Raw genomic sequence first — 24,074 nt, forward strand, 5'->3', positions numbered from 1 at the left:
TGTATGTGCCAAATAAGGTGCAGTGAAACTTTGTCAGTAAAACTGAAAAAATATATGCAGGGTGGCCCAACATGCCGCATCATAAATCTCTTGTACAGAAATGCCTTTGAAGAGTGCACAAGAGGTAGCGATACCTCTGGTGGAATGAGCCCTCAGGCCCTCTAGGGGCTGTAAACCCTTGCAATTATAACCCAGTATAATAGCCTCCACTATCCAATGGGATAGTCGTTGATGAGAGAGGAGCCTACCCTTGCAGGGAGGTGCCCAGGACACAAAGAATTGATCGCTCTTTCGTAATGCTCTCGTTCTATCCAAGTAAATGTGCAAAGCGCGAACTGGACACAAACGGTGGAGACGCTCCTCCTATGTAGAAGAGAAGGGCGGAGGGTGGAAAGCCAAAAGCTCTTGATGAGGCAATTATAAGTATTGCCGACCTTAGTCATAAAGGTGGGGTTAGGTAGAAAAGTCACCTTGGAAAACCCTGGGGCAAACTGTAGGCACAATTGGTGGAACTGACAGCGTGTGCATCTCACTCACTCACTTTGCAGACGTCAGGGCAATCAAGTAAAGCAGTTTTGAAGGAGATATTTAATCGACATGCTTTCCTACACCTCTAAAGGCTGCTGCGAAATACCCTGAAGCACAATAGACAGGTCTCAAGACAGGGCTAAAGGCTTGGAGACTGTAAGCGACGATCCCCCTTCATAAAACAGTATTGGTAAAGGAATGATCTGCCTTAGGTCACACCACTTCTCAAAACCGCAGCACTTGTTAACATACAGAGCATGTAGAAGGGGCTCTGGCACTCTGGACATTCTCAATGACTGAGTGGCAAGCTTGTCACATCACATTCAGATCCATCGTCTTACGGGCCAGGACCATATGGCCAGGGTTTCAGGGTGAGGGTGGTCAATCTCTGTTCTCTTAGGTCAGAAGATCCCTGCTTAACGGTAGCTGCCAGGGCTGGTCGTAAATAAGGAGAGTGATCTCTGCTAAGCAGAGCATCCCTGGCCATTGAGGGGCTACTAAGATGAGGGATAAGCCTGGTTCCCTCGCTCTGACTAGTATCAGGCATAGAGGAGGAAAAGCGTAGACCATCACCTATAGCCCGAGAGGGGATGGCCTTGCCGTGTTAGCTAGTCTGTTTTACGCTGTCTCGTAGACTGGATCACAGCAGGTTGGGACTGGTTCAGTTAGTAGGCACCAAGCAACTTAATACTAGGCAAACGAAATATGAGAGCTAATCTAGCTATCGGCAGATGGTCGTTAGCTAGCTAGCATTCGCTGTGAGGGCTAGTAGTGTAGCTAAAGCTTGCAAAGGCCGGTACTCGGTAAAACCTTACAACACTCGCAGGACTCGTTTGAGCTGCATAAGCATGTTTGTTTCCCATGGCATACGGGGGCCCATGATAACTCTGGGAGTAAAGTATTCAATTCAAATCAACTCAAATTGTATTTGTCACATGCACCGAATACACATCACCTTTCAGTGAAATGCTTACTTACAAGCCCTTGCTAACCGGGTTATGCGTGTGCGAGTCGACGCTTGGCCGTGATGTTAGCTAGCAAGTGTTCCCCTTGTTGGCTAGTGCCGCGGATGGCGAAGAAAACCATTTGAATAGCACTATAGAATAGATTATTTTTTTATCATAGCACATTGAGGTGTAACTGGTCAGTTTAGCCAACAAAACGAGTGAATGTTAAATGCACAAAACGAGAGAAGAAAGCTGGCTTTCCAGCATCATCGAGTCGCAAACGCAAGGGGGTTCAAGTGCCTGCCTGAGGCGGATTAGCAGTGGCCATAATTCATTGAACCAGAGTCTGACTGGTTTGCGGTTAAGCCACTGTTACCCTTCCTTTGGCCCTAATTCGTGGAAAAAGGCCTGCTAATCCAGTAGTGCCTGCTGCGAATTTAGCCTTGATAGGCATGAGATAGCTCATTAGATGCCTCGGGGTTAATGGCTAGCTGAAGTGAGCAGTGTGTATAAATACTGAAGTTGTGGGGCTAATGTAGGCGTTGGTTAGCTTGCTAACGTTCGCCTCATGGGCCAATAGCCTAGCTAGTTTAGCACAATGCTAGCAGAAGACAAGCGTGTTGCAGCGAAGTTCTTCGGTGAACATAGCGACTCGCTTGACCATCAAGCTGTAAAGCTGGGTCGGTCAGTTTAGTCAACACAAAATGAATCAACGTAGGTTGAGCTAAACGAGAGAGGAGAGCTAGCAATTCTACCGTCTGTACAGGTAGTAAGAGCAAGTGGTGGTTAGCTAGGCCTTGCGGCTTCAGCTGGACAAGTCTCAGTAGCTGGCCACAACTGGAGACTTAGAGCAAGTAGAAAATAGCAAAAAGCTAATTCTACTCTAAGCAAAAACATTCCTTTTGGTCAGTACTCAACATGAAGGTCGAGAGCGGGGGCACTACGTTGAGCATCGTTAACCTCGGGGTTCGCCTGAGAACAGTTAAGCAGGAAGACAGTGCTCAAGTCGAGCTGAAGAAAGCTTAGCGATCTTTGCAAGGAAGAGAACGAGAGTAACTAGAGGGTGGGGCGATGGGCGCCTTATAAAGAGGGAGGGGCTCACCTAATTCGCCACTCGATCTGTCTGTCTCCGACAGACGTTGTGTGATTGGTTCTTCCATAGTGATCCACCTATTCAGCGAATCCCAGAGTGAGACATCAAAACTAGTATTTGAAAGAGAACCCAAAACACAACCAAAACAAACTGCAAATGCATCCAACAAGTTTGTAGAGTCACAAGCTTGATGTAGTCATTGTGTGCTGGGAATATGGGACCAAATACAAAACTTTTGGGCTACTTTAATACACTAGGTAAATTTGTCCAAATACTTATGACTTCTTCAAATCGGGGGAGTAGATTTAGAAATGAAAACACTTTATATATGGTAAATCAGATCTGTATGAAAATACCCTGAAATAAAAGGTGACATTCTATATTGTTGTCTCATATGAAACATTTCATCTTAAATCCAAAATACTGGAGTATATAGCCAAATAAAAACATTTGCATCACTGTCCAAATACATACAGAGGGGAGTGTATGCACTAAAGGGTAGAAATGTCCTACTTACACAGTGAATGTGCTATACTTACCTGAATACCATTGGTGATCAGAATGTGGCACCCTAATCAATAAAGTGCACTACTTTCGACCAGGGCCCTGAGCAAAAGTAGTGCACTATATAGGGAATAGAGTGTGATTTCAGACACAATCTATGACTAGCGTAGGAGTAGAGAGACACTCACCTGTTTGATGGGTATGGCCCTTCCACTGCCTATGCTATCTGTTTTACTGTCAGTGGTCTTTGCCTGTTCACTGTTGGCTTTCCGTGACTGCAAGGAAACAAGAGAGTCAGTCGGTCACTGGAAAAAACATGCAGGGGGGGGGATGATGGGGAGATGGGAGTTGAGTAAGGTGCATGTATCAAGATGAGCATGTGGGTCAGAGGTAAGAATGTTTGGAGGTTGGGTTGTGTGGGATGTGTGTGTGTGTGTGTGTGTGTGTGTGGAGAGCGGTTGGGAGGCGAATTCAACGTGGCAAAACAAAATTCTCAACAACAACAAAAGCTTTGAAAATAAACAAACAAGCAGACCAGCGTAACATACAGCGGTAACATTGACATGCGTGCAGTAATAAAAAAAGACCAGACCAGAACAGACCAGACACTGAAGAAACATCCCAACACATAATAGGTAGTAAACCAAAAGACGACCACACATTGAGTCATGACTCAGTCCTGTAAACCCATGGGAGATCCATCCCTCTGTTAGGCCCACAGTGGACCCTTCCAGATCATAGAGGAACACCCCTCTCTTAGGTCCACATTGGACCTTTCTAGGTCAGTCCAAATCAAGTTTTAAGGCCCAGCTGGGCCGTTTTGCATAGATACATTGACAAGTCAAGTTGAAACGCAATAAAAAGGAGAAAAGGCAGGTTGGGGGGGAAAAGGTTATTATGAAGAAAGTTATCATATAGGAGTTTCATATAGGAGTTTCATATAGCGTTTCCCTTCAAATTCCTCTGAAATTCCTATTGGAACACCAGGAGGGAAAATACATTTCAAGGCATTCACAGTGTTAGGGTTAGAAGTACAGCTGCAGTTGAACATGGTCATTACAAACAACAGTGGAACACATCAGTGAACAGGTGCAGCAGCACATTTCACCAACATCTGCTGCAAACACATTACATTTCATATGACAGACTGTGGAGGGAAAAACAGTCGAGCAGTGAAAATAAAGTATTAACCTATTTTCTGACAAACACAGTACTTGTACACAGAATATCCCCAAAGCACGGACTAACAGGTGAAATACAGGAAATGTCACTCATAACCAACAGACAAGACTGTTATGGTCTCACTCAGAACAGGATGAAGGATGCCCAATCAATCACCAATGGAGAGAGGTAGAGTCTGAGTTCAAGTAAACCAACTCTGGTTTATCATTTTCAACATTTTATTTTTTTATTCGGATTATTTTTGTTTCTATACAGACACCATACAAATCAAGGTCACAGGTTTCACTCCCAAATAAGATCAACAGAATGAGCCAAACATTGCAGTTCCCACAAAATATAGGATGGACAATAAAGGCATTATTTTTATATATATTTCATATATGTATATAATATACTTTCTATAGAGTACCATTGTAAATAAAATACAATACAAGATATACAGAAGTCTTATATTTGTCAATCCGTAAATTATATAAAAGCGATTATGGAATAAGTTCATAATCTTCATACCAAACCCAAATTGAAATATATAAAAAATAAAATAAAGTAAATAAATAGCAATAATAAAGGATGGAGAAATGGATAATTCCAAATCATAGTCAAATTAAATAAATAGACACTACATTCATACAAGTCGGTGCAATCCATTTGCCATTAGTTATTCATTATTCTGTATGATACCACTTGTGCCTGACGCCCTACTCTAATTTTTATGAAGGCCTTCATAAAACTACCCAACTTCACCTAACATACCCTTATTTAAGTTTGCCACATATTCAAGTCCATTCAAGACTTTCCCTGAAAAGAAAGAGAAATGAAAGAAAAAACGATGAAAAGAAAGGGGGGTGGGGGGGGAGTAAACCACAATGTACTTGGCACCTCTAGTCCTTGAGTCCTTGTTTTATGGCAAAAGGCAGTGTGATGTCATGTAATGGGGCCGTGTCCTTTGAGTGGTTGAATTATAATTCCAAGCGTGACTTGACTGTACTGTACACAGACTGTTTGTAAGGATGTGAAGCAAGGTGGGCTTGAAGGACGTGGGGGGAGGGATGGGGGGCATTTCCAGCAGAGAAGAGTTCCTACAGTCTGTCACAATCCAGAGGGTGAATTTGACTGTTTTTACTTTGAGCATGAACTGACTCCCAGATCTACTCAGCAACTACCAATGTTACATGTTGCTTTTTTTGTCACAAAGTTCTATGGTTTCCATAGCGCACCTCCCGACCGAACATTTACGCAAAGGGGGCACTAGGGCAAAGCAGCAAAAACGCTCTAGTCCCCAGTCATTTCTCCTCCCTATTGGGTATGACAGGTCAGAGGGACAACTCATTGGGGTGAAATGTGCTTTTTTGGTAGCACAACGCTCTTAATGCGGAAGGAGTTGGGAAGCCCTTTTTGTCGAAGAAAGGTTGGAAAATTAGCACGGATCTGGAAATATCAACAACAACAAAAAAACATTCCAGGAGATTATTTTTTTGTTTCCTTTAGAGTGGACATCCAGTACAAAACGAACTAAAATGGCTGACAATTATACATGGGAGTTGATGGATATGGGATTTAGATGTGGCCAAAACAAATTGTAAAAAAATATGCAAGAAGGTATTGGTCATGATGGTGCTTTTGAACATAGCGAAAGAAGAAAAATGCCTCAAAACACCCCAGAAAATATATGAGATATGCCAAAACCTATTGATATGGTTACTAAACCATGGAAGCACTAGGAAAAAAATGTTTGTGTACTCAGCTGACACCTAGTGGCCATTACTAATCATGACAAGTGGGCTGAGGGTGATGATAATGGCAGGTGAGACTGACTGGTGATGAAGGTGGTGAAAAGACACGGTGGATAAGCCAACGTCTTTATGAGTAAAGCTTTTAGGATCTTTGAGAAATAAAAGCTCCAAAAGAGGCAGATTCACCAGTCAATTTGCAATGCACTATATAAAGAACAATATTTAAAAAGAATCAAAGTAGCCTCAGCTAATTCTAATATTCCAATGGTACCCAGTGCCCACTAAATCTATAGTCAGTAACCTAAATAAATTAGATTCATATTTTAATTATAGTTCAACATGAGTTGTTGGCAATAGCCTACACTTTAAAAAAAATGGAGTTTTTGAAATTAGTCTACTTAAAAGCACTTCAGACACCCAAATCTGACTAGAGAGCATGACATCTAATTAGATCGTGCACTGGGATACAGAGTAGTTTATGTGGTCACTGTTAGTACTCTGATTTTTTCCCTCAGCCACCTTCGACTACGCATGTAGAACAGTAATACATTGTGCTTTAGAATGTATCATACAGCCAATACACGGTCTTATCTAAACTAAAATATATCAAACAGAAAGAATATTGGGAAAATGTTCCTGGCATATTCTAACTAGCAATACTGTGAGTACAACACCTTGTGGATTCATGAATAGGACCGCAAAGTTAGCCACAGTGTTGTTTCTAATTAGTTGAGTGTGTTTTTGAAAGGTCTTTCTATCTGGTTGACAAGCCCACAAAACCCCTGAAGAGAAGGAAAGTGGACCCAAAAGGATTAGGAGAGAAATAGACACTACTGTGTTGTATTTTCTATCAAAATAACCCGCGACGTTAAGGCTTCTTCTCTATCCTGACTACAACTCTCCGACTGAATCAAAAACGGTTAGGGATCACAACTACCCAGTACTCTGATTAGAAGAGGTGGCATTGCAAGTGTTATAATACTGACTTGCTAACTATTTGTGGCCAGAGAGAGAGAGATGTTCAAGACTACGGTGATGTGTGCGGCGCGTTAATAATTCTGTTTCCTCAAGAGGTATTCCAAATTGAGATTGATGAAAAAGCAAAGTGAGAAAGAACGGATAGTCTTATCGTGGATGCAGCTTGGTTAACAAAACTTTAATTTGTCTCTTGTATTGTAAAAAATGGCAAAAATCCTTCCTCTCCTGTGCTCTTGAAGTGTCATTTGGAATATGGAGAGTAGTCGACCCCCCCCACCCCCCCACCCCACCCTCTGTTTCTCCTCCCTCCACCCATCTTCTGCCCCACCCTGTCCCGGCTTGCCGCTCCTCAGAAGGTCATGAGCTGAAACTCCCGCTCAGCCTGCCAGTCGGGCACCCACACGGGATAGGTGGCATGCTTGGGCATCTCCATGATGCGGACAGGCAGAGGCTCATGTCTCTGGTGAACAGGGTTAGTCACTACCTAGCAGGGGGAGGGAGAAGACAAGGGGAGCTACTAACTGACAGACAATCTGCACTGCTCTGCTGCCCAGAGCCCCGCGATGGCTACCACAGTAGCTGGGGTAGGGGGAGATGGGAGAGGTTAGAGGAAGTGAGGCGGGCTGGGGTAGGGGGAGATGGGAGAGGTTAGAGGAAGTGAGGGGGCTGGGGTTATGGGGTAGAAGGGAGAGGTAGAGGAAGTGAGGGGGCTGGGGTTATGGGGTAGAAGGGAGAGGTAGAGGAAGTGAGGGGGCTGGGGTTATGGGGTAGAAGGGAGAGGTTAGAGGAAGTGAGGGGGCTGGGGTTATGGGGTAGAAGGGAGAGGTAGAGGAAGTGAGGGGGCTGGGGTTATGGGGTAGAAGGGAGAGGTAGAGGAAGTGAGGGGGCTGGGGTTATGGGGTAGAAGGGAGAGGTAGAGGAAGTGAGGGGGCTGGGGTTATGGGGTAGAAGGGAGAGGTAGAGGAAGTGAGGGGGCTGGGGTTATGGGGTAGAAGGGAGAGGTATGAAAAAGGGAACCTGGGAAAGGGATGGTGGTAGGTTGGAGCAGGAGAGGCTGGGGTAGAGGTAAGAGAAAGGGAGGCTAAGGATAGAGGGGAAGAGGTAGAGATGGGGTAGCTGAGGAAAGTACAGCGGTTAGTGAAAGGCTCTCATAGGTAGGGAAGGTTAGAGCTGCGTCACGGGATTGAATAAGGGAAATTCAGGTAGAAGCTAGAGTAAGGACAGAGGTTTAACTAAGGCTATCAGAAGTATGGGTAATTGGAAGAGGGTCGAGCGGGGCAAGCTGTGGTAAGTACACTGGTTAGTGGCCAGAGGACAAAAGTAAGAGCTGGGATATCTGGGGTTAGGGCAAAGGTTAGAAAAGGGATATCTAGAGTAAGGTAGGGGCGGAGGGAGAAGCGAGGGAGAGCATGCATTATCTGACTCTGTAGTGACTGAAAGGGTTATAGTCTGTCCCCGACTGTTAGTTTAGTGTGGTTGGGTAGGGTAGGGGGGAAGTTGCATTGCTGGCTTTGCTGGGGTGTAGCCTTGCCTCACCCCTTCTCTCCCCCAATAGGGAGTCACTGCAAAGAAAGGATCTAGTAAAAAATAAGAGGGGTAGGGAGGGATGCCAAAGATTGAGACAGAGGGGCCAGGAGGAGGGGATAAGTGAAAGATGAGTAACTCATGAGCATTTACTTTCAATTGGAAAGGAAAGGGATACGTTACCAACATAACAAACGTTTTAAAAAGCTGAGATATTTTTCCACAGTGCTTATAGCTTTGATATTTGCTTTAAAATAACAAAACAAAAAAATAAATGAAGCATTTTTTTCATAGTATGGGTTCAAAATATAACCCAGGTGGCAACCATCAACTGTTATCCTTATAATTCTTTCTCTCCTTTGCCCATTTTTGTTGCTTGTATAAGGAGTAAACCAGGAAGGCTTTCTGTGCCTGTATCTGATACAGCCAGGAAGTGGGCGGCTTTGTCTTTGTCTCCCTCTGGTGGACAGTGTGTGTGCGGTACTGCGCCCTCTAGTAGTGCGAGTGGGTGTTGCTCTGCATCAGCTGCCGCATACTTACTGTGAAGATGTTGGAGCGGCGCTTGGACTGCTTGCGGATGGGTGTGGGCGTGTTGGAGGCGGCGATGGTCTCGATGCGCATCTCCCTCTGGCTGATGCTGGGAGTGGAGGGCACCGAGGAGGAGTAGTCGCTGAACGCACCCCCGCCGTTCGCCGCCTGGAAGAGGAGAGACGGAGACGAAGAGAGAGAGAGAACAAACTAGTCAGTTAAAGAAGGTAGGATCTGGGAAAACTGAATCATAATATATAGTTCATGAAGGCTACTGTACGCTCTGTATTTTCAGTAGTTTACAGCCTATGACTTGCTGCATGCGCCAATTGCACAGAAGAATCTCATTGTTTTTCCCGACTACGTAACCTGACAAGTAATATCCTAAAACTAGGGCCCTGAATTTTTTCTGGTCAGGTCACGTGGTCAGGAAAAACTCCTGGCCCTAGTTAGAAATATTCTGGTAGGGGGTGTGGCCTCACCTGGTTAATATGCACAGAGGGAAGGGATGCGTTGGGGACTGATGAGTGGCTAGGCGAGTTGGGAAGGGACTTGCACGGACCAATAGACAGCTGCTGCTTTTTCCTCAGAGCCACCACCTTCTGGGCGACTGGTGGGAGAGAAAGAGAAACAGACAAACAACAGAGGGTTAGGAATCAAACACAACATCAACAACAAGTCCACTGATATTAACCACGTCATAGCAATTCTCTTTTCAATCAGGTAATACATTACATATGGGGAAATCAACCTTATATAGTTCTCCAGAGATACAAAACGTCTCCATTTCCAAGGGAAAATACTCCTGCCATATGATGTTCAGAGAAATGAGCCGGTCTTAAGCCCAGGGAGATATGTGGTGTGATGTTAACCAAATGAGACTGTCAGGTTTAGTACAGAGGGACCTGATTGGCCATGCAGACAGAGTAGGCAGCCGCCCGTCACTTCGCTGTAGACTCCAGCAGGAGCGGGATCTGTGATTCTGCATGACGTGAATGAGGGCCGAGGGAGAGAGAAGAGTTTAAGTCTGTCTGACAGCTGGGGAACATTTTGGTATTGATAGCTAAAGTAGCATGGAAAAAAATGGGGAACGGAGGAGACGCTCGATCTCCAGACACAAACACTTTCCGTTTTTTGTTTGTTTGTAATTCTTTCAAAGCAAGCAATTAACACAGCGGGGAGACCTGCAAGGCTCCGTGTGTCAACAAGCAACGAAAGTGAAAGCTGCGTTATGTATTCATAAAGTTTGGGAAAGAGAATGTTTGGGGACTGTTTAAAAGTTGTCGTTAAAAAGATGTACTGAACCCGGCAGGGTATTGTAGTGTGGCAATCAGGACAGGATGTTGTTCAAACTAAGGTTGTCATAAAGTTCAGAGATGTTTTCTCATTGAACACACACGTTTCTCTCTCTTAAAGCAGACATGAGTTTCTTCTTGGCTCTTGGCACTGTGTTGAAAATAGTCATATCTTTCTGCCCATTATACATTTCTTACCAATAGCCTTTCCATTGACATCACATTGCCATTTATAACATGAAAGGCTCAAGCATCTGCTAGGGAAGGTTGGATACTGGATAGCAGTAGAAACACTATGGGCGGACATTGGCCTATACAATGATACACTGTAGACCATTACATTGTGATCCTGATCGCAAGGATCCACAGGGGTCCACATTCTACTCAGAGAGGTTGGGTTAAATGCGGAAGACCCATTTCAGTTGAATACATTCAGTTGGACAACTAACTAGGTATCCTCCTTTCCCTTTCTAGTCCCAGCCCAGCACACTGACACTTCACATTCAGCTTATCAAGGGGAGATTCATTAGTTAATAGGCTAGCTACATTATGTCCCCAATGCCCCAGCCCTTACCATCTTGGAAGACTCTCTCCACATTGAGGCCGTAGGTGGAGCAGGTCTCGTAGTAGGTGGAACGCTTCAGGTCGTTGGACAGCTTCCTGGCCCGTGAGTCATCGATCACTCTGGGGTTGGCAGCACTGATGGCATCTGGGGAAGGACAAAAAGGACCAACGAGAATGTAATATTGTTCTGAGAACATGTAATTTGGGGGATTATGTACAGTGCATTCAGAAAGTATTCAGACCCCTTGACTTTTTCCACAGCCTTATTCTAAAATGTATTAAATCGTTTTTTCCCCCTCATCAATCTACACACAATATCTCATAATGACAAGGTAAAAATGTTGTTAGAAATTTTTGCAAATGTATTAAAAATAAAAAAAGTATTCAGACCCTTTACTCAGTGCTTTGTTGAAGCACCTTTGGCAGTAATTACAGCCTCAAGTCTTCTTGGGTCTGACACTACAAGCTTGGCACAGCTGTATTTGGGGAGTTTCTCCATTCTTCTCTGAATATCCTCTCAAGCTCTCGTCAGGTTGGATGGGGAGCGTCGCTGTACAGCTATTTTCAGGTCTCCCCAGAGATGCTCGATCAGGTTCAAGTCCGGGCCACTTAACGACATTTAGAGACTTGTCCCGAAGCCACTCCTGCGTTGTCTTGGCTGTGTGCTTAGGGTCCTTGTCCTGTTGGAAGGTGAACCTTCGCCCCAGTCTGAGGTCCTGAGTGCTCTGGGGCAGGTTTTCATCAAGGATCTCTCATTGGAAAGGGTCTGAATACTTACGTAAATAAGATTTCTGTTTTTTCTCAAAACCTGTTTTCACTTTGTCATTATTGGGTATTGTGTGTAGATTGATGAGGAAAAATGTTAATTTAATCCATTTTAGAATAAGGCTGTAACGTAACAAAATGTGGAAAAAGTCAAGGGGTCTGAATACTTTCCGAACGCACTGTATGTGAACATCCACACTAAAGTCTCAAGTCGATGCTAAAACTAAGGCCCAGAGTTCTTCCTGGTCAGGGCACAAAGTCAAAACTCCCAGCCTACTTACATCTTCATGTCTATTTATGTCAGGTGTACGGTAACAACTGGCTACCTCCAACCCACAAACTACCACTATGGTAACAATCCAAACAATATCCATCCATTAAGGAACTGGCTAGTTAAATCAAAGTTCAATAGAAATACCTTGCGTCCCGACCAGGACCATGGGGACCTCTGCTGTGTTCCTGTAGCTGGACAGACGCAGGAAGTAGTTGTAGACCGTCTGGAAACTGATCTCATCCTCCAGACTGAAGACAAACACCACAGCGTCTACCCACGCAGCAAACTGCAGGGGACACACAGACAGAACACAGGCTTGATAGGATTCCAAAAAACACCAACATACTGAATGTGTGTGTTTGGGTGGGTGGGTGGTACTGTCTGGATGTGGGAGGACCGGAGTGTGTGGCCGAGAGGTGCCGGGTAACCGGATCGGCTTCACTTGTGTATAAGATGTGTATTTATTCATTTTTGATGTCAAAGAGAGAACCAGCTTGTGAGAATAGAAGAGATAATGCCGTTTTTCCACGCTGAAATAAATCTAGCCCTATTGAGCTGTTTACATAAAAATGAATTTCAATCAATTGATCATGGTGAACCAGAACCACCTGAAACATAATTATATTATGAATCCCCTGATTGTTTTTTTTTTATTAAATAACCACAGCAATTTAATGTCAACTTAATGAACAAGTGAAGCTTAATGAATAAAGTTCCTTTGTAACAGATTTGAAATATGCATTACTCTTCTGACTCATTATTATTATTATTATTATTATTATTAGCATGCCAACAGTGGAGGCTGCTGAGCGGCTCATAATAATGGCAGGAATGCTGCAAATGGAATGGCATCAAACACTTGAAAGCCACGTGTTCGATTAATTTGACACCATTCCACCGATTCCGCTCCAGTCATTATCACAAGCCCGTTCTCCCCAATTCAGGTGCCACCAACCTCCTGTGCATGCAAAACAATTCCCTTTTTATATTTTTATGGGAGTGGCTTCAGTTCCATATCTGTGCAGGAGAGGGCAGTGTAGCAACAGCATTGTAATGACGGGGCCTGTGTTGCCAGTTACTAGTGGGAATATCAATGAAATCTCAAACAGGGCTATTACAACCCAGTGTCCCATGTTATCGGAAGATGGAACCTGTTTTCCCCTGCACCATTCCACAAACCTAATCTCCTAGTGCATCACCAGGGAGAGAAGAAAGGAAGAAGGGTTTCCCTTGGGCAGCAGAACAAGGTAATCATAATCACAACTGCTTCTGAGAAAGTGGTTAAGGAGGAGAGCGAGCCCAAGCACTAACAGTGTATCAACCTTCACCTCCCCCTGCCTCCATTTAGTCATTCAGCAGCGTTCATATCTGTGGAATTAATCACACCTGGGTTTAAATACTACTTGAAAGAATGTATCTGTGCTTGATTGAGCTTACCTGTTGCAATGGAACCAATAGAATAGTCACAAAAGAACAAACCCTACCCACCTGGCACTTCAAGCAGGTAAACACCATAAAAACACTAAAAACTCCATAAAGCAAACACTAAACGTATTTTGGAAGATTTCAAAAAGTATTTGAACCCAGGTCTAGAATGGATGGGGAGATCAAGTTTTCGGTTTAGAGTCACAGCTTCAACTGAGCCTCCAGTAAGTGGGAACGTAATGAAGGCCTTTAATTATGCTGCGCTAATTACACCCAGCTAGGAACGAAGCTACAGTCATTTCCATTCCAATCTCTGGGACTGGGAGCAACATTAGCATAATGCTAGCATAACTCTGCCTGTGAGCTAACCTTGCTAAGCCAGGGAGAGGGCAGGTATCAATGACTGTTTCATCATCACAAATCCCCAACGGAGGGGTTGGAGTGCCAGGATGCTTTCACTCCAAGGCCTCTCCAGAGAGATTCCAAAAAATAGGAAAATGAGACCTCCAGAGAGAGAGACATGAAATGGCTCAGCCAAGAGCATCACCACACCATGTTTTCCCTAATTACTGAATGAGTACCTGGCATAGAGGCACATTCGCTAGTCCTATCAGACATTGTAATTTGTATCATATAAAGAACAAAAGCTAGAGTCTAGTAACCATATTTATTTTAGAAATGTTTAGCTTGGTATTTCTTTGGTTTGGTAATGCCAACCTAGCCTCGTGAGCCATCCGGATTTTGCAAGGTTAAAGCCAATTTATGCTTTATCTGAAAATGTGTTCGGAGGCTCCATATTGAGAGTGTGACACAATTGCGGAACCTCCAGAGACATGCAGAGGCCAAATTGAGCTCCTTACCGCATCGTGCACCTACCAAATTTAGTAAAATGCGGAGGGCTCCATATAGCTCCGCATTGACATAATTGGCTGATGGTAGGCAGTGGTGGTTCTAGCTTGTATGGCTCCCTGGGCGAACCCCCCCCCTTCAGCACCCCCCAGGCAAAACAAAAAATGCACCATTCTGCACTAACTGTAATTGTTATTCAGACATTTGGAACAACACAAACAAATAATCATAACATTTAAAACTATATAAATATAATAATATATACAAAAATAAGACTCATAAATATCAAAAAGAAGTAACAAAGACAAATAGAAACACATTTGTGTTGATTTGGCACTCGAGCATCAATACATTACCCATCCCCCAACACTGTCAACCATGAGTCAAGACTAAACCAATTCACCTTGGTGGTGTGCAGACTGGTTTTATATTATTCTTAACAATTTTGCTCAAACCAGAAGAAAATTCAACAATATGTCTGTGAAACTATATATTCACAGTATTATGAATGAATTGTGGTTTATTTGGTAGCATTTCGTAGTGTGACTGATTTTACTAATTGCATTAGTACTGTACAAAGTTAGAGGTGCGCTGTTTGATAGATTTCCCCGCTCCCCCTACCTCAGGCTTCCAGTGGGGAGATCTGAGGTCAACCTACCCCCACCGCCCTCCCCATCTCGTACTTCTGAGTGGGAGACCCTCCCAGGCAGTAGCCTGCCTAGCTCACAAACTAGAATCAGGGCGCCCACTCCGACAAGGTTAACTGACCCACAGTCCCACATGGTGACATGATATCATTGACGTGACGTGCAAATGAGCGATAGGAAACTGAATGAGCAAATGTCACCATTCCCCCCAAAAATGCGTGCGGGCGCCCCGTGCCGCCCCGGCACGATGCCGCCCAAGACTGCTCCTACAGTCTTGCATCGGTAATGCAGTTTAACTGATGCCTGGCCCAGAAAGACAAAATCCATAGACTGCCACAACGAGAGAAATCCTAATAAGACACTTTAGTCATCACCTTTGTGCACAAAATATCCATTAAATTATTCAAATAATTGTAATTCACAGCCGAAGATATTAGCATTTTATTTTCATCCAATGTCTGCCATGTTTTTGGATGACGTGATGACGTCGTCGTTGCCCCCTGTGCGCACTGAGTGCTGGGGCGCATTGTGATGTTGGTCCGTGTAAACCGGATGCAACCTGGATATAGACAGTCCATGAAGGATATACAGTGGGGGGAAAAAAGTATTTGATCCCCTGCTGATTTTGTACGTTTGCCCACTTACAAAGAAATTATCAGTCTATAATTTTAATGGTAGGTTTATTTGAACAGTGAGAGACAGAAAAAATCCAGAAAAACGCATGTCAAAAATGTTATAAAATGATTTGTATTTTAATGGAGGGAAATAAGTATTTGACCCCTCTGCAAAACATGACTTAGTACTTGGTGGCAAAACCCTTGTTGGCAATCAGAGGTCAGACGTTTCTTGTAGTTGGCCACCGGGTTTGCACACATCTTAGGAGGGATTTTGTCCCACTCCTCTTTGCAGATCTTCTCCAAGTCATTAAGGTTTCGAGGCTGACGTTTGGCAACTCGAACCTTCAGCTCCCCCCACAGATTTTCTATGGGATTAAGGTCTGGAGACTGGCTAGGCCACTCCAGGACCTTAATGTGCTTTTTCTTGAGCCACTCCTTTGTTGCCTTGGCCGTGTGTTTTGGGTCATTGTCATGCTGGAATTCCCATCCACGACCCATTTTCAATGCCCTGGCTGAGGGAAGGAGGTTCTCACCCAAGATTTGACGGTACATGGCCCCATCCATCGTCCCTTTGATGCGGTGTTGTCCTGTCCCCTTAGCAGAAAAACATCCCCAAAGCATAATGTTTCCACCTCCATGTTTGACGGTGAAGATCGTGTTCTTGGGGTCATAGGCAGCATTCCTCCTCCTCCAAACACGGCGAGTTGAGTTGATGCCAACTGATGCCATCTGACCACAACACTCACCAGAGTCATTCAGATGTTCATTGGCAAACTTCAGACAGGCATGTATATGTATTCTTGAGCAGTGGGACCTTGCGGGGGCTGCAGGATTTCAGTCCTTCACGGCGTAGTGTGTTACCAATTGTTTTCTTGGTGACTATGGTCCCAGCTGCCTTGAGATCATTGACAAGATCCTCCCGTGCAGTTCTGGGATGATTCCTCTCCGTTCTCATGATCATTGCAACTCCACGAGGTGAAATCTTGCATGGAGCCCCAGGCCGAGGGAGATTGACAGTTCTTTTGTGTTTCTTCCATTTGCGAATAATCACACCAAATGTTGTCAACTTCTCACCAAGCTGCTTGGCGATGGTCTTGTAGCCCATTCCAGACTTGTGTAGGTCTACAATCTTGTCCCTGACATCCTTGGAGAGCTCTTTGGTCTTGGCCATGGTGGAGAGTTTGGGATCTGATTGATTGATTGCTTCTGTGGACAGGTGTCTTTTTTACAGGTAACAAGCTGCGGTTAGGAGCACTCCCTTTAAGAGCGTGCTCCTAATCTCAGCTCGTTACCTGCATAAAAGACACCTGGGAGCCAGAAATCTTTCTGATTGAGAGGGGGTCAAATCCTTATTTCCCTCATTAAAATACAAATCAATTTATAACATTTTTGACATGCGTTTTTCTGGATATTTTTGTTGTTATTCTGTCTCTCACTGTTCAAATAAACCTACCATTAAAATTATAGACCGATCCTTTCTTTGTCAGTGGGCAAACGTACAATATCAGCAGGGGATCAAATACTTTTTTCCCCCACTGTAGACGGTCCATGAATTGGCGTATACGAACGCGAGTAGATTACCTTGAAAACAACAGTCGGAGATCTTGGACGCAGTCTCCAGGACTTTATACCTCAGTGGTTCTGCTCACCAGTGGGCTCCTCCTCCTAGTAGGTGAGTTTCCACCTTTAAATGCCCAGGTGGCTCGCCTCTCATTAGGTTCATCTCGTTTAAGGGGTGGGGTGTTTCCAAAGTTGATTGTAAACGCTCATGTTTGAGCATATTTTGTCTTTGTTTTCAATGACGTGTAAAGTATTGACCATTATTCTGAAAATGTGTGTTAGTGTCGTTTGAGAATGTAGCCTACCTTTTTTAAAGGGTCGGTGCTATTCGGGATCCATGGGACGTCCCAACTCTGAAGTTACCCGATTGAAGTTGACATTTTAAATGATTTAAGGTAAGGCTTCACGTTAGGTAAGGGTTATGGTTGGGGTAGGAGTTAAGGTTAGGGATGTCCCAAGGATCCCAGGTAGCACTAACTCTTTTAAAAGGTGTGACTGGTTTATGCCAGATTACCGCTCTCCTCATCCATCAGAGCTATTGGGCATGTTCCTCTGCCCAGGCGTTGCTGACGCATGCCAGATCTTACAAATGCCTGGATAGATTATTATAAGTATCAGCTAACCACATCATATGTTGTAGCAATCTGGTTCCCGATGCACAGTCAATGATGCAACCATTGGTCGATGCATGCAACGTTTGAGCAAGGGAACGCGACCGTTGTGTTAGTGAGTTAACATGTTGTTACAGAGCCCTGACAATTTATACACAAATGTGTGCGTTTTATGGGAATTTTTCTCTGTGTTTACGGTGCATTTGCCTTTGCACTCCTGTTGAGTTATTGCAGTATTGGCCAATTAAGTTCAGTGTTTATCAACTAAGTATTTTTGCCAATTCCTTGTCATTATCTGTATATTTTGTGTATAAACACTCCCACTGGATCTAGTCTTCCCTCCATCACCTGCACTGTAAATACCACCTATTTTCTTCCTTGAATGAATGACTCTGGCTCAACGCTTGATGCTCCACACCAACTAGGCTGCTGGGTCCTCTATCTTAACAAGAGTGTGTCTGTTCTGTCTTGTCTTTCCACTATAAAATGGCTTTTAGCTAGGTTTAATTGTTGGTAAGTTCTCAGGGCACGATGACTTGGTAAAAAGCAGTTTGAAGCACTGCTGAGAATGGGAGCGCTGTGCGGCATTGAAACGAACCCCCCCAACAGAGAAGTGTTTATTAGTTCGTCTGGTTGTTGTGGAGGAGATCTTGCAGACGTTAAGTGGCATTAATTGGCTGCGCTGAGGCATGCAGGATCAGAACGCAAGCTGAGCGTACGTACCTGCAGCTCCGGGGGGCCTCCCTCGTCTCTGATCAGCAGCAGGTAGCTCTGTCCATCAACCACCATCTCCTTCTTGAACCGACCACCTGAGGAAGAGGAGAGAAATGTCAGGGTGACTTATTTGGTGGTGCATTGCCTAGAATCATGCTTCGTCAGTATTAATACAACCAATGTGAACTGATCTACTTCACCCTGCCTATTGAAGGGGTTGGCAAAATGAAGGTAGAGGGCTAAACACAGGCCCAAAGTGGTGTAAAGCACTTGCTACTCTACTCATTGTCACTGAAAACGGGTTTGGTTTCGCTACAGCTAAATCACCAAAATGCAATATTAATTCCAATATACTTCACCAACACAAACCAGTAGACCTAAGCATGAGTCAAGACTTAGAACTTCCCATTTATGACTTTCCATTCTGATAAGGGTTTGATGATGGTCCATCCTGCATGTGATTGTGAATATGCTGCGGTTTGATTTGGCCCCGCTATCTCAATAAAACAAAAAAAATCAGAAGCTGGGGAAAGAAAACTGGTCTCTAAAGTCAATTACAATGCAGGGAAACTGCCATTTAGAAAGTTTAAACGCACACAGCTGCTGAGAGAACCTGCTCCACTATACCATCACAGAGCACCGCCACAAGCCTTAGACCCAGCCCCCCCCCCCCATCCAAATTCACTACACAACCACCAGCTAGCCTAGCCTAGAGATTCGTCATCCATCACTGACGCAGAACTCCATAAAATATAGGATAGCGTGCTAGTCTATTAGCCAGCACAGCAGGCAGTAAGGAAGTGATAAGGCACATACACTAGAATGGACGTAGCCTGGAGTCTGCGATGGAGAGAGGGAAGGAGGGGATGGAAGATAATAGGAGAAGAAAAGAGAGAAATCTAAAGTTGGTGTAGTTCATGGCCACAAGATAGTGGAGACTAGAGAAGCTCTACAGTAGAAGGGTAGCTACTATAGTCAGCCTTGACTTTTTACCCCTCATCTCTTTGAACGCATGCTCGTATTCCTTGCCTCTGGCAAGGCTGGCTGCAGATAAAATACAGACCGATGGGAATACCTCGCACTAAATTGGATTTTGCATAACATTGGAATAGTTTGAGATCCTGCAGAGACTTCAAATATTAAAGTGAGAAAGTTGGGGAGCTAGGCAAAATAAAACCTTGCTTTTTCAAAAGCAGAAAATCTGCTTCAAGCCATCTCAAACAATATTGAATAATGTACGACTGCCATGAAAGGAGTAAGAGTGGGCATATTAACGTATATCAAAAAAACTACAGACACAAAATAAATATCTACCGCTGCGGCAACACCCGATATTTAACAATCGGCCGTGTTATCTGAACTCCCTGACACTTTGATGTGCAGATCCCACCTCTGCAAAAGAGCGAGCGAGGACACAGCGACTGGCTCCGCCTGCAGTCTTCAAGGGATAGGTAGGCAGTGTTCTAGCTAGCGCCAACATGCAATACAGATCCACTTGAGACACACTTGCTACCCATTAATTCCACTTTAGCCCAAATGGGGAAGGGGGATTCTCCCAGACATCAGTTGAGTTGTGTAAGAGCCAAAGAGAGAGACTCAAGGAAGCCAAGCCAGCTTTCCTCCACTGAAGTAACAGAGCTTGGAGCGCTGATCGGATTGATGAGTCGCCATATGCCAGGAAATTCCCATTTAGAGGAAATGTCAGAAAAGTGATACACATAGTAATACCCAGTATAGTCATATCTTATGAGAAAATGACTGTATCTGGACCAAAAGGTCAGACTTCAGAGGACATTTGAAATGATTCTGGAGGATATAAATGCGAATAGCCCTTAAACTGTACAATAAGAGTGTTATACCAAATAGCATCTTCTGTTGCCATGGTATGAAATGGATGTGCATTTAAGTAAAGACCTACATTTAGATTACATAACATCAACATCCTGGCTGTGTCTGTGACTGTTCACCGGCAAGCATAGACAAAAACATATCCTGAGGTCGGAGGAGAAACCATCTGTACTGTGAAACGTCTGTTGAATCTCAGTGCCAAACGAATTAAGCAAAACTACAGTAATTGTACAGCAATAATGAGAGACACTCAATCTGTATTAGGGAGGCAAGCAATTTAAAGTATAATGATTTTGACTGGACGTGGCTAATGAATAGAGTGTTTATAGCTTTTCTATCAAGCTGTTGTCCAACACACACAGTCACACACACACACACACACACACACACACACACACACACAGTCACACAAACACACACAGTCACACACACACAGTCACAGACACACACACACACACACACACACACACAGTCACACAAACACACACACACACACACACAGTCACACACACACACACACACACACACAGGTTCTGAGATGGTAGCTGAAATGGTGGGCTTGGTGAGCAGGCAGTAGGCAATAGGCATATCCAACTCTAGAATGGAATGTGGATGCTCAGAGACCTTGACACGGAGCCACAATTCAAACAGAGCCATTTTCGCTGTCGCCATGGCAACACCTCCCTCCCCGTCCCGATACTGCCTTTTTTCAGATATCACAGCAACTAGCAACATAGTAGAATGAAACACCGTAAAGTAGAACTGCTGGGTTAATGAATGGTACGGACAGAACAGACAACATTAGTACCACTACCAACTCTTCCCATTAGCGAGATAGAAACTGTAGATTTAAAAGAGGCTATCTGGGCTAAGCAACGTGCTAGAAATGAGACTAAAAGGAGACCCTTTGCCACCTGTTATGGATGGATGTTGTATCACAGCAACAATGCAGTGATCTGTATAAAATGTTTCCAGAATTACCAAAACCAGCACTCAGGTTTTTTCATTCCAGCATTTTTGTCATTGACTTCTCTAGGCCTAATTAGACATTGAGGATTGTTTCTTTCCCTCGGTGAAGCAGCATCTTAATGCCAGGAACTCATTATGCGCTTCATGTCTCATCATCCTCAGTATACAGTAGTTACATAAAAACAGACACTACAAACCATCCAAAACCCCCTCCAAGATTGTCACTTGACCCTGGCTTTACCAACATCTTCACGGGTTCGGACAGCCTTCGCTTCGGATTTCCGCCTGATAATCAAAATGGAGAATTCTTCACTTTTGATTCTGTGAAGTCATAGCGGAAGGCTCCAACTGTAGAAATAAATACAACCTTCTCACTGAGCTACGACCTCTCGTTCAGAACCTCACAGCTCCCTAAACAGAAACTTGTTTATGTTCATGGCAGCAACTATAATCCCCTTTCTCTCTGAAATGAAGGGTTATAGTAGGATTTAGTGCTTTAAGCCCAGGTCTTAGTTTTACCTTGATGTGTTTGGGAATGATCATTCTAACGCAGCACCCCTCTCTCTTTCATAGACAATGCTTTGCTCTAGCTGTCATTCATTTATGCTAACGGATAAAAAAAGCCAATTATCTCAGAGTCATCTCTCTCCACACATCCTTGGGTTTGAGATAAATCGGACACTGCGTCGACTGATACAAAATAACAACAGAAAACACACCAACGCACCTGGCATACCGTTAATGATAAGCAACGATTTATCTTTTCTCTCCATACACCATGTGGAAAACACTCAAACTAACTGCTAATTATGAATTGACTTCCTCTTTCTTACTGCAAGCATCAACCCTGTCTTTGTATTTTGTCAGTATCTATCCCCAGCTAGAATAACATCAGCCAAAATGCAGACTGGCTTGCCAATTGATCATTCCAGGTGGTATTTCAACAGGTTTTGGGCAGACAATAATCTGGTAAAACCTTAAATAACTTTATGAATTATTATAAAGATCTCAAATGACATTTACATGTGATGCAGCAGGGCCAGCAGATGGACCAGATTAGCAAGATATCCTCACAGCTATAAGAAGAAACAGACAGCTCTGTCTCAAGTGATGTGTTCATGTGTTGACTGACAAGACCGTCTAGTAAAGTTGACAACCTTTTAGTTTTTTTGAACGTGTGATGGTGCTCTCCTCCCTCGGGATTTCAGCAGCAGGCTCTGTCTCTTACCTTCAGGGGATTCCTCCTGCACGTACGTGCCTGTCAGGTACCGGTGGACAAGGGCCGATTTCCCGCTCGACAGATTACCCACAATACCCTGCAGAAACAACAAAAACACATGACACCACACTCACACCTAGTTCATTCCAGGACATGTATGTTGTATGGATGGTTACACCTGCAATCATAGCCAGAGCCTCTACAGCTTGACCTATATACAGTACAGATGATGATTGGTGAAACAGCAAGACAGCAACATACTAGTACTATTAAAAGTCTAGTAACAGGACTAGTAAAATGTTCAGTTGGTGGCGGCAATATGTTGTAGAGACGGTTACACTACTAACCAATGCCAAAGGCCTCAGCCTATGGACTTTCACATGAACAGATGGTGTTTATAGGGTAAAGGTAAGACACCAAGGGAACAGTACTGTATATGTTCAGCTAATGTTTTCCCTACTCCCCCTGGTGGGTGTCTAGGCCAAGGCCCCAGCCCTGACTGCTGTTTGCCCCCAGGGGTAACCTGACGGAGGGTGGGCTGGGGCTGGGCCACTCCCAGGCTGGGGTGGCTGATGATGCCAGGGTGTCTGGGGGAAAACAAAGGCTCCTCCAACATGCCCTCATCCCCCCACACTCTTCCTTCATCCCCCTCTTCTTTAGATCATTAGTGGGTGGTAAAGTCAGGATTGGTTTAATTACAGCGGACTGTGTGTGTGTGTGGTGGGGGGGGATTAAGCTACCTATCCTCTCCCTCATAATACTTATGTTCTTCGTAAGGAGGAAGTTGGCTTTGGAGAGGACATGAAGTAGTAGTCTATCAAGAACAGAAAAATAGGCCGAGTGGCGCAGCAGTCTAAGGCACTGCATCTCAGTGTTAGAGGCATCACTACAGACCCTGGTTCGATCCCGGGCTGTATCACAACTGTCTGTGATCGGGAGCCCCATAGGGCGGCGCACAATTGGGTTAGGGGAGGGTTTGGCAGGGGTAGGCCGTCATTGTAAAATAAGAATGTGTTCTTAACTGACTTATCTAGTTAAATAAAGGTTAAATAAATAAATACAAATAACAAGCTAGGAGCTACTCATAACCAAAACTAACTACAAAAGGAGCAGGGTTTGTGTGGGAACTGTAAAGCTTTGTAACCTGCTGGGTTGTAAGCCCATCATTAATAAGGCTGCTTTATGAGCATAGTTCAGGCAGATGAAAGCAGAGCGGGCACTGTGTGTAAATTCCAGTAAATGCTTTTTTTTAAGGATCAGTCTGTGGGTTCATTATCAAAGTCCAGGTTTGAATACGATGTTTTTAATGCAAATTTTGGGGAAGCCCCTACTACACAGTATCAGCTCATGTCCCCCATGAGCGCAATAGCCTACATGTTGAAACGATAACATCTGTCCATGCTTTTGGGAAACATAACTCATATGAATGAACTACTTCTGTCCAATACTGCCATATGGAACTGTGGAAGCAACTGAAGTTCTGTCCCTTCTCTGACAGCAGTCCTTGTCTTTTTCCTGTTGAGTTCAGCAGCAGTTCACTTAACCTCTGAAGTGTGTGGCGCTAATGAACACCTTCTACTATATAAAAGACAATGAGCTCGATCAAAATCTCCCTGTTTAGAAAGCATGTTCTTCATAAAAGTTCCCCCATCTGATTTGTCTGATTCCCATAGGATCTTTCTGATGTGATGCACGACCCT

At 44.1% G+C, this 24,074-nt stretch overlaps 1 protein-coding gene across 2 annotated transcripts in view; it reads right to left on the bottom strand.

The window, feature by feature from the left end:
- Positions 1–24,074, bottom strand: part of LOC115169596 (arf-GAP with GTPase, ANK repeat and PH domain-containing protein 3) — a 222,258-nt gene that overhangs the window by 84,852 nt on the left and 113,332 nt on the right. For both annotated transcript variants that reach the window (XM_029725358.1, XM_029725357.1), the window contains exons 3-9: positions 22,384–22,471; positions 18,348–18,433; positions 12,060–12,201; positions 10,887–11,021; positions 9,500–9,627; positions 9,030–9,185; positions 3,261–3,347 (exon numbers count right to left, since the gene is read on the bottom strand). In XM_029725358.1, coding sequence (XP_029581218.1) covers positions 3,261–3,347; positions 9,030–9,185; positions 9,500–9,627; positions 10,887–11,021; positions 12,060–12,201; positions 18,348–18,433; positions 22,384–22,471 — 822 coding nt within the window. The remainder of the gene's footprint in view (positions 1–3,260; positions 3,348–9,029; positions 9,186–9,499; positions 9,628–10,886; positions 11,022–12,059; positions 12,202–18,347; positions 18,434–22,383; positions 22,472–24,074) is intronic.

This window comes from Salmo trutta, chromosome 31 (assembly GCF_901001165.1).
Source record: "Salmo trutta chromosome 31, fSalTru1.1, whole genome shotgun sequence".
NCBI lineage: Eukaryota > Metazoa > Chordata > Actinopteri > Salmoniformes > Salmonidae > Salmo > Salmo trutta.